Source organism: Trypanosoma rangeli (genome assembly GCF_003719475.1).
Source record: "Trypanosoma rangeli strain AM80 chromosome Unknown Tra_15.4_contig_00092, whole genome shotgun sequence".
Taxonomy (NCBI): Eukaryota; Euglenozoa; class Kinetoplastea; order Trypanosomatida; family Trypanosomatidae; genus Trypanosoma; species Trypanosoma rangeli.
Window position 1 is genome coordinate 1 of NW_021705835.1, and position 8,464 is coordinate 8,464.

General features: G+C 58.7%; 5 protein-coding genes across 5 annotated transcripts, besides 14 other annotated features; all 5 read right to left on the minus strand.

Annotated features, from left to right (window-relative positions):
• The first annotated feature begins 367 nt into the window (after positions 1 to 367).
• Positions 368 to 419: a microsatellite.
• Positions 420 to 901: 482 nt separating this feature from the next.
• Positions 902 to 943: a microsatellite.
• A 53-nt stretch (positions 944 to 996) lies between these two features.
• Positions 997 to 1,036: a microsatellite.
• A 143-nt stretch (positions 1,037 to 1,179) lies between these two features.
• Positions 1,180 to 1,230: a sequence feature (GA-rich).
• A 351-nt stretch (positions 1,231 to 1,581) lies between these two features.
• On the minus strand, positions 1,582 to 3,090 carry TraAM80_03505 (regulatory subunit of protein kinase A; the record flags this gene model as incomplete). Its single annotated transcript, XM_029380472.1, has 1 exon — positions 1,582 to 3,090. The coding sequence occupies one exon, from the start codon at positions 3,088 to 3,090 to the stop codon at positions 1,582 to 1,584; it is 1,509 nt and encodes a 502-aa protein (XP_029239689.1).
• Positions 3,091 to 3,144: 54 nt separating this feature from the next.
• Positions 3,145 to 3,203: a microsatellite.
• A 254-nt stretch (positions 3,204 to 3,457) lies between these two features.
• On the minus strand, positions 3,458 to 5,047 carry TraAM80_03506 (putative histone acetyltransferase; the record flags this gene model as incomplete). The annotated part of the gene is made up of 1 exon (XM_029380473.1): positions 3,458 to 5,047. One exon carries the CDS (start codon positions 5,045 to 5,047, stop codon positions 3,458 to 3,460), a length of 1,590 nt encoding a protein of 529 aa, XP_029239690.1.
• A 245-nt stretch (positions 5,048 to 5,292) lies between these two features.
• Positions 5,293 to 5,320: a microsatellite.
• An 89-nt stretch (positions 5,321 to 5,409) lies between these two features.
• Positions 5,410 to 5,431: a microsatellite.
• A 44-nt stretch (positions 5,432 to 5,475) lies between these two features.
• Positions 5,476 to 6,345, minus strand: TraAM80_03507 (variant surface glycoprotein 3054; the record flags this gene model as incomplete). The annotated part of the gene is made up of 1 exon (XM_029380474.1): positions 5,476 to 6,345. The coding sequence occupies one exon, from the start codon at positions 6,343 to 6,345 to the stop codon at positions 5,476 to 5,478; it is 870 nt and encodes a 289-aa protein (XP_029239691.1).
• Positions 6,346 to 6,385: 40 nt separating this feature from the next.
• Positions 6,386 to 6,414: a microsatellite.
• Positions 6,415 to 6,444: 30 nt separating this feature from the next.
• Positions 6,445 to 6,463: a microsatellite.
• A 34-nt stretch (positions 6,464 to 6,497) lies between these two features.
• Positions 6,498 to 6,521: a microsatellite.
• A 161-nt stretch (positions 6,522 to 6,682) lies between these two features.
• Positions 6,683 to 6,709: a microsatellite.
• Positions 6,709 to 6,730: a microsatellite.
• Positions 6,731 to 6,748: 18 nt separating this feature from the next.
• TraAM80_03508 (small Rab GTP binding protein) lies at positions 6,749 to 7,354 on the minus strand (the record flags this gene model as incomplete). The annotated part of the gene is made up of 1 exon (XM_029380475.1): positions 6,749 to 7,354. The coding sequence occupies one exon, from the start codon at positions 7,352 to 7,354 to the stop codon at positions 6,749 to 6,751; it is 606 nt and encodes a 201-aa protein (XP_029239692.1).
• A 2-nt stretch (positions 7,355 to 7,356) lies between these two features.
• Positions 7,357 to 7,378: a microsatellite.
• Positions 7,379 to 7,614: 236 nt separating this feature from the next.
• Positions 7,615 to 7,674: a microsatellite.
• Positions 7,675 to 7,709: 35 nt separating this feature from the next.
• TraAM80_03509 (uncharacterized protein) lies at positions 7,710 to 8,315 on the minus strand (the record flags this gene model as incomplete). The annotated part of the gene is made up of 1 exon (XM_029380476.1): positions 7,710 to 8,315. The coding sequence occupies one exon, from the start codon at positions 8,313 to 8,315 to the stop codon at positions 7,710 to 7,712; it is 606 nt and encodes a 201-aa protein (XP_029239693.1).
• Positions 8,316 to 8,464: the final 149 nt, after the last annotated feature.

Here is an 8,464-nt window from a genome sequence, read left to right on the forward strand (position 1 = left end):
ACCGTGAAAGCCCAAACCTTTTTTCTCTTTGTTTTTTTTTCTGTTTCGTCTATGTATGAGTGGAGAGGGGAAAAGGAAGGTGGGAGGGAAAGGCGGGGTGCCGCACGCAGAGCCCTGCGGCAACGTGGCCCTGCACTGTACGGCCGTATGAGCAGCGTGAATGGGAAGCCACGGCGAGGCGAAGAGAGAGAGATAAATACATGTACATATAAACCAAATCAAACGGCAAATGGTAGCAGCACCCGCACCGGATGGTTTCTATCCTATTCTCAATTCGTTTTCGTGCCGCAACCTCACATCTATGCCGAAAACGGAGAAAAGGAGGGTGGTGCATGCCTGCATGGCAAGAACACGGTAGTGCTGCAGTCACGCACAAACACACAAACGCATACACACGTGCATGCATGCCATACACACACGTATTTCACATAAAGAGAGAGAAAAAAGGAACCTACACGACACACCTCGGCGCACAAACGCACAAGAGCGTACCCCCACTCACTAAGCACGTATGCACCTCCTATGCACGCCTTCTTCTTCCCATTTTGTCTGTCAGTGTCATGCCGCCCGCCCGTCACCCCCGTCCGCAGTAACGGTATGCGCGTATTACCGTAAAAAAGGAAGTTGGCAGCAGCGGCGCAGGGAATGAAAAAAAAAAAGCAGCGACAACAAAACGAGCATGGCAAACTCCCACCTATACACCACTTTTGTTTGCTTGCGTGGGTGTGTGGGTAGAAGCAAAAGCAAAGCATTTTTTTTTTCATTTATTTTGCCGCCGTGTTTTATCACGCAACCTTTGAAGCCTCTTTTTCTTCCCTCTCCTCGGCGTGGGAGCTGATGCCTCTCATGGTTCCCTCTCGACTGGCCGGCGTGTGGGTGCGGCACCAAGCTATTTCATATTTTGTTGATGTTGTTGTTGTTGTTTTGTTTTCTCCTTCGTTGTGCCTGTTTTACCCCTGGCAGTTTGCACTGCGTAAATGCCACCTCCGCCGCCGCCACACACGCACAAATACACGAACACACCAATACACACTCATGCGGTGAAATGCCGTCTACATACACACACAGTGGCCGAGAAAGCGACGCGCCGAGACGCTTGAACGCACCTGTCAAATACAAATACGTTTCGGAAGGATGCGTGGGAAAAGGGGGGAGGAAAAAACTTACACAGTGCAAGCAAGGAAGAAGAGCGGGAGAATGGAAGAGGAGGAGGAGGAAAGAAGGGGCAGGTATATATATATATATTACTTATAATACGCCGCTCCACACAGACAGCATCGTTTGCGCGTGCAGTGTTACGCAGCTCCTACAAACACCTTCTTTCTTCGTCCCACAGTGGGTTCGCTCCCTCACATGAACGTTACACCCACCCACCCCTCACTGGCCCTTAGTCTTGTTCTTCTTGTTCCTCTAGCTTTGGCTCCTTCATACATAAACATTTCCACGCCTCACCCACCACCCTCCTTCGCCTGTCACCACAACACGCATGTCCTCGCCTCACGGTTGTATATTTTTGGGTGGCCCGACGGCGGCGACGATGCGGTGGCATAGCAAATGAAGCTTTTCGTTATTTCTTTGTGGCTATTCATCCTCCAAGTGCGACGGCGGCGCCGCACCCGTCCTGAGAACGTTTTGGTAGTAATTGTACTTGGGGTCGTCGGTGCAGCGCTTGAGAACGTCCATGACGGGGCCCAGGCACATCTCAAAGTGGCGGCGGTTTAGCTTTGCCGTGATAACGTGCGAGGTGGCGACGACGTCGGCGACGATGCGGTGATTGTTGAGGAACTCCAACTCGCCAATGTGGTCACCCTGAGTGAAGTCACACACCTTCGTCGGCTCCCCATCCGCGTTGCGGCCAATCACTTCCACGGTGCCCTCCATGATGATGTACAGCCACTCCCCCTCCTCGCCGTAGTGGATAATGTAGTCGCCGGGGTTAAACTCGTCAGTGCTGAGAGCGTCGGCGAGTTGCAGCTTCTCGTAGCTGTCAAGGCCGCTGAGGAATGGCACATTCGTGAGGAACTGGATGTATGTCTCACGGCGACGAATGGCGGTGCCCATCACCAAGTTGCGGTACGTTTCACGGTCAAGGACCCACGCAATAAGCTCGTCGGTGCACACCTTCACGGTGGCGACCGCCGGGGTGTCGTACATGAGTTCAAGCTCCCCCACCGCCGTGCCCTCCGTCTTCAGGTAGACCTTTTGCCCCTCCTTTATGATATCGGCGTGGCCGGACTGAATGATGTAAAGCTTGTTGCACGTCGTCTGCCCCACCTCCATGATGCAATCACCGTACTTGAAGGTGGCCCGCTGCATGGCGCCCGCCACCGTCTTGAGGTCCTTCGTGTTGAGAAACGAGAAGAGGACGTTGTGGGTGAGGAGCCGAACGATGAGATTCATCTCCTCCTCGCTCTTCTCAAAGTACGGGGGCTTGAAGAGTTTGGCCTTCTCTGGGTCAATACCCTCGCTGCGCACGGTGCGGCGGCGGTTCTTGCCGCCCCCAATCGTTGTCAGGTCAGCCGGGACTTGCTTCGGCACCCACACAGGGCCCTCTCCAAAGGCGCATTCTTCCTCCGGCCCGTCCGTCGCCTGCGCCTCCCACAGCGTGATGGTGTTCTTCTCGCACTGCTGCGTGATACGCTTGCGCAGATCAAAGTCCACACGGGTCTCGCTGAGCTCCACGCGGCAGATGCGGCGGTTAACCTGCGTGAGAACGAGCAGCTTACGGCCCGCGTAGTTGGAGATGGAGTTGTTGCTGATGTCGAGTGCGTTGGCGGTGGGGTGCACCTTGAACACCTCCACAATGCGGTCCACCGTGTCGTTCCCCCTAACGCTGTCCTCGCTGAGGTCCGTGTTGTACAGCTTCTGGTTCGAGCAGTTCAGGAAACGAAACGACGGCAGACGCTCAATGAGGCTAAGCACGGCGAGGATGCCGCGGTTGCCAATGTAGTTGTTGCTGAGGTCAATTTCCTCGATCTCGCTTGGCGTGGGGTTGCTGCGGAAAAAATCAATCAGCACGGTGTTTGGTTGTTTCACCCTCTCCTTGCGGCAGGCCTCGAGAAAGAGGCTAAGCGTGTTTTCCTCAGTCATTGCGCTCTCTCCTTGGCGACTCCCTCACTCACACACACACACTCGCGCTCGGCGTTTGTTTTTGTTCTTGTTGTTTTCCCCCTTTTCTTTTCTTTTCGGTACTTGTCTTTGCTGTGGACGTGAGGGGGCAACCTACCTCCTTTCTCTTAGGCTCACTCTGCAGTTGGGCGGAGGCGCAGGTATGATCGACGACCACGCGTCGTTGTGGAGACACACGAAGCACCAGAAGCAGAAGAAGATAGAGCAAAGACACAGGCAGTGAGTCCGCCACGTACACACACAGGCAGTGGGGACATATATATAAACGGGGTCGGTAGTAACACAGCTCACAAACAGGACGGCGCTAAAAGAATGCCTCCTCGTCGCCTCAGTAGTGAAAGAGGGCGGAGTTGTACGGGTGACGGCCGTTTGCACCACGGCACCAAAATCGCTGGTCGAAGCTACCCGGCCGACGCTCTTCCCGTGATATGTCGCGTTTAAACAGCAGCACCGAGCCAATGAACTCCGACGGCGGCGGCACGAACCCTAGCGAACCACCGCTGCGGTCACTGCTGCTGCTGCCGCCGCCGCTGGTGGCGTGGCGGTGGGGATGGTTGTTGGCGCTCTCATTTGCTGCCGTCCTTCGACGTGAGCAGGCTGCGGGGACCGCAATGGAGGGCGTTGTGCGGGCGTAAAAGCAGCGTTCATCGTTGAAGACGAAAAACCGCAGGTCCTCCTCGTGGATGTAGAAGCCCCCCGCCATGACCCTCGCGTGGAGGAGGGTAAACGGCACGGTGGCAGACTCGTCGGCATCGTCTCCGGCCACATTTTCCGGCGCGGCCCCCGTGTCGCCGGTTTGCATCAGCGCCTCCGTCACGCGTCGCCGCCAGAACGCCAGCAGCAGCGCCTGCCCATGTGGGGAGAAGGGGCGCGAGATGGCCCCGCCACGCCTGCCGCACGCCGCCTCGCACCCACAGAGGCGCTGGCGCAGCTCTGTCAGGCGGTAGGCGACGTCCAGCATGAAGACAGCAATGCCCTGTTGCTGAAACATCGGCAGCGTGATGATGCAGGAGAGGCAATGATCCGGGCAGTGTTTGATGCGGCTGAAGTACCCCACCACGACGTCGCCGTCCCAGTGGGCCTCGTCAAAGTGGGCCGCCTCGCGCCGAAACGCCTCCTCCTCCATATCCCCAAGAACGTACGGCAGCGAGGCCCGCGGCAGGGTGACAACAAAGAATTCGTAGATGTCCACGTCGCTCTCCAGCTGCTTGCTCTCGATAAACGCCTTGCCGAGAAGCGACAGGCAGCGGCCGTAGTGAAGCTGCTTGGCGCCGTCTACGCAGTACACACGCCGGCCGCTGTCGGTATCGTCGTAAAGCAGCGTACCGGGCGGACGGCGGCAGCGGCAGTAGCCGCCGAGGAGATGCTCCTGCAGGTGCCGTTGCGACACAAACGGCGACATGCAGCGGTGACACACCGAAACGGAGTAGCAGAGGTGACGCTCTGGCATCTGAATGTACTGCAGGGCAGCGAAGGGGCTCTGAAACCACGGCCGTGTCGCGTAGCAGAGGTAGAGCACCTCACACGGAGAGTCATCCTGCTCCATCGTCGTGCGCCACTCCCGCTGAACCGGCACCAACGCCTCCTCGTCAATTTTATACAAAAATATCTCGTCGTACCAGCCGTCAAAGGTGTACTTGAAGCCGCAGGCGGAGTTGAGAGCGTGTGTCCCTACGGAGAGCTCCTCCTTGCGCTCACGCCGCGCATGCATGAGGCCGCCGCTCCTCTCCGCTGCCACCCCACTGAAGGGGCGCTCTACGCGAAGAGTGTAAAAGTAGTAAAGTGCACGGCCGGGGTCGTCCAGGTGCCGCCGCTCGCCCACTACGACGCCAACAACAGTCGCGCACGGGGCACTTTGCTTCGCCGGGGACGCATCCCACGTCGAGACGTCCAGGCGGCATTTTTGCCCGACACGCATTGCGATGGCAGTGAGAGCAACAAAAAGGGGGAATCACCGTCCTCCTCCACACACACACACAGGCAGGTCCCGAAACAGAGCAGACTTGTCTATCAACACCTACGGCGGGGCAACGACAGCGAAGAGAGGAGGCAGTCAAACCGGGCCGACGATATATGTTGGTGATGGCAATAATATATTTTATTCTTGGAAGAGGAACAGATACATAGCATACGCATCCAAAAAAAAAAAAGGGGGGTGGGGGGGAGAAGGAAGAGAGAGAGAGAGAGAGAGTGGTCCACATTAAAGCGATTTGCTGGGGCCAAGTGAGGGAGACAAGCAGGGCTGCAACACACACCCCATCGGGTGCTCGGCAGCGTACTTGCATGGATGGATGGATGGATGTGTGTGCGTGTGTAGCCTTGGGCTGTCGAGTGCCGTACGATGCACTACGCCGTCTCTCCAAGCAGCTGCGCCACGCAACGCGTCTGTGGGTCACCCGCGCCGTACAAGCGCGTTCGTATCTCTAACACGTTGCGCAGCAACACCGCGGCGCGACGCTTGTGGCCCAACTCCGCCGCAATCACCCCCTGCGCCAATATAGCCGAGGCGTAGAGTGGGTGCCGCGGGCCAATGTAGCGCCGCCGCGTTGCCGCCACGGCTTCCATCAACCGCAGCGCTGCCTGCAGCTTCGCCCCGCCCATCAAACGGTACAGCATCGCCACGTGCTCCATCGTGAGGGCGAGTTTCATGTCAGTTACGCCTGCCGCGTCCGTGTAGCGCACGCGGATCTGCATGGAGCGCATGTACGCCGTAAGGGCGTCTGTGTAGCGACCGACAAGCTCGCAGCAGACGCCGCTGTTGTGCAGCACTTCCGCAAGTAGCAGTCTCGCCGCGCTTCCGACGTTGTCCTCCAGTCGCCGCTCTACTGCCTGAAGGAGGTCGTACGCGCGCCCCACCTCCGCTGCGGCGCCGCCCTGCAGGCGGTAGCGCTCCAGCAAAATAATTGCCCTGTTCAGCCGCGCCGTGGCTGCGCCGAGGTGTGCAGCGCCGAGGTGCTCCTCCACGAAGCAGCAGCACGTCGTGACTAACCGCTCCGCCTCTGCGAAGTCCTCCGCGGCGCAGTAAATGTTTGACAGAAGGAGCAGCGCCTCAGCGAAGGACTCCTCGTTGCGCGGCTCCGCGGCATGAAGCGCCTCCTCCGCAAGTTCTCTCGCGCGCGACAAATCGCCGGCCTCGTAGAGGCCCACGCCCGTGCGGAGCAGCGCCGCCACGTCTGTCGCCGGCATCGCCTCGCCGCAACTAAAGCTACCGGCCATAGAGAAGACAAACCGTGCAGCGCAGAATAAGTGGGCATGCAGAGAGAGAGAGAGAGAGAGAGAGGAGAGCACGGCGGGACGACTAACAGAAGCGGCCGGCACACACACACACACAGACGCGAAGAAGAAAAAAATCGCAAAAAAAAAGGCAGTAGTAGTAGTAATAATAATAATAAACATGCCTGTGGCCCGCGACTCATTCTCATAGCTGAGATGCGTGGGCAATATAAACAGGCACACTAGCCGAGTCCCTTCTCCGCGGCGTCGTTTTCTCACCTTCGTTTTCCCTCCTTGCCAAAAACCACGCAACACCAACAACAGCCCACAAGGGGAAAAAACACATACACACACACACACACACACAGAGAGAGAGAGAGAGAGAAAGGGGGAAAAAACAGTCCGCTTAGCTGCAGCAGTTCGGTCGCTTTAAATTCGTGTTTGGCTGGCGGCCCCCGACCACACCGCCCTCTCGCACGGTATTCTGGTTGTTTGCAGCCACCAGTTGCCGGGCTATCTTCTCGAATACTTCACGCACCCCAGCACCGTCCCTGGCGCTTGACTCGGTGAAAATCAAGTCCAACTCCCTCGAGTACGCCGCGGCCTCCTCCGTGCTCACGTTGCGCCGCCCTGCCAGGTCGCTTTTGTTGCCTACGAGGGTAATAATCGTCTCGGGCGAGTTGGCCGCAAGCTCCCGCACCCAGTGCTTCGCCCGCTCAAAGGTCTCGTACAGCGGCAGCTCGTAGACGACGAGAGCCGCCGCGGCGCCGCGGTAGTACATGGAAGCGAGACTTTTGTAGCGTTCCTGCCCCGCGGTGTCCCAGATGTCGAAGTTAACGGTGACGTCGTCCACAGGGAACGAGTAGCGGAAGAAGGAGGCGCCGACAGTTGAGTTTTGGTTTTCGTTCCACTCGTCCTTCACGAGGCGCTGCACGAGTGATGTCTTCCCCACCCCGCTGTCCCCGAGCAGCACCACCTTATATTTTTTTGTGAAGGCGGGGATGGACGTCATCCCCCCCCCACCCACCCACCCACCTCTCCCTTTTGCGTAACGGCTTTCTCGTGCTGCGCACCGCCCGCCGGTTCTCGATATTTCTTCGCTCTTGCTTGCTTGACCTCTCCGCCGCCACGCCGCGGTGCACAGCGGGGGCAGATAGCACCCAGCAGCCACAAAGAGACAACAGGAAAGAAATACAACTTACATCCTTCCCTGCAGGCAGACGCAAAACACGCCACTCGGCAAATGGTGTGGAGAGGAGGCCCATCAGAAGAAACACAACAACAACAAGAGCAAAAACACAAGCACACACACACACGCATGCACGCACGCACTTCGATACAATACCCCCGGGACGCTGGCTTTGAGTTCAGCACCCCCGTTCTCCGAGCGCCTCCAGCGCCTGCGCTGCGAGGAGGTCAACGGCATGATGCGGCAGCCCGTGGCGACGCACAAACGCTGCCGCCGCCTCATCCACGTCGTCCCCGTCGCGCAGCACCAGACGGTCCACGCGGCCGCCGCCCATGTCAACGTTAATCACGGCACGGGGCACCGACGCCGTTGCGGAGGTGGCCGACACACCCAATGCCCTCGGGGCACCGTCTGCTTCACGAAGGAATGGCAAGTAGGTTTGCGGCGCCTGCGCGGCGACGGTCTCCGCGTGCAGCTGCAGCGCGGACATCGCCTTCGCCCGCAGTTCGCGCGCGATAGCCCCTACCGCTTCCACCGCCGACGACTCACCGCGTCGTTCCGCCTCCAGCAGCCTCTGCCGTTGCGCGTTGAGCTCCGCGCGCCGCAGCGCACTCTGCACGCGTTGCTGCTCCCAGATTCGTGCCCGATGCACGTCCCGCTCCGCTCCGCGCAGTGCGTCCTCGGTGAGCGGCACGTCCGTGTAGAGGCCACCAAACGCCAATACGCGGCTCTCCGCGGCCTGCAGCAGCACCTCCCGAAGGTCCGCAGCGGCGTTGGTGCACATCGCCACGGCAACAACTCTGCCTGCGCCGCGCAGATGCAGTGCGGCGTGGTCACAGCCACGGAGTCAAAGGAACTAGGAAATAAAACAAGAGGAGGAAAAAAGTAACGTGCGGTAAAGGAGGCCACGAGCGACGCTGCAAAAAGAAAGCC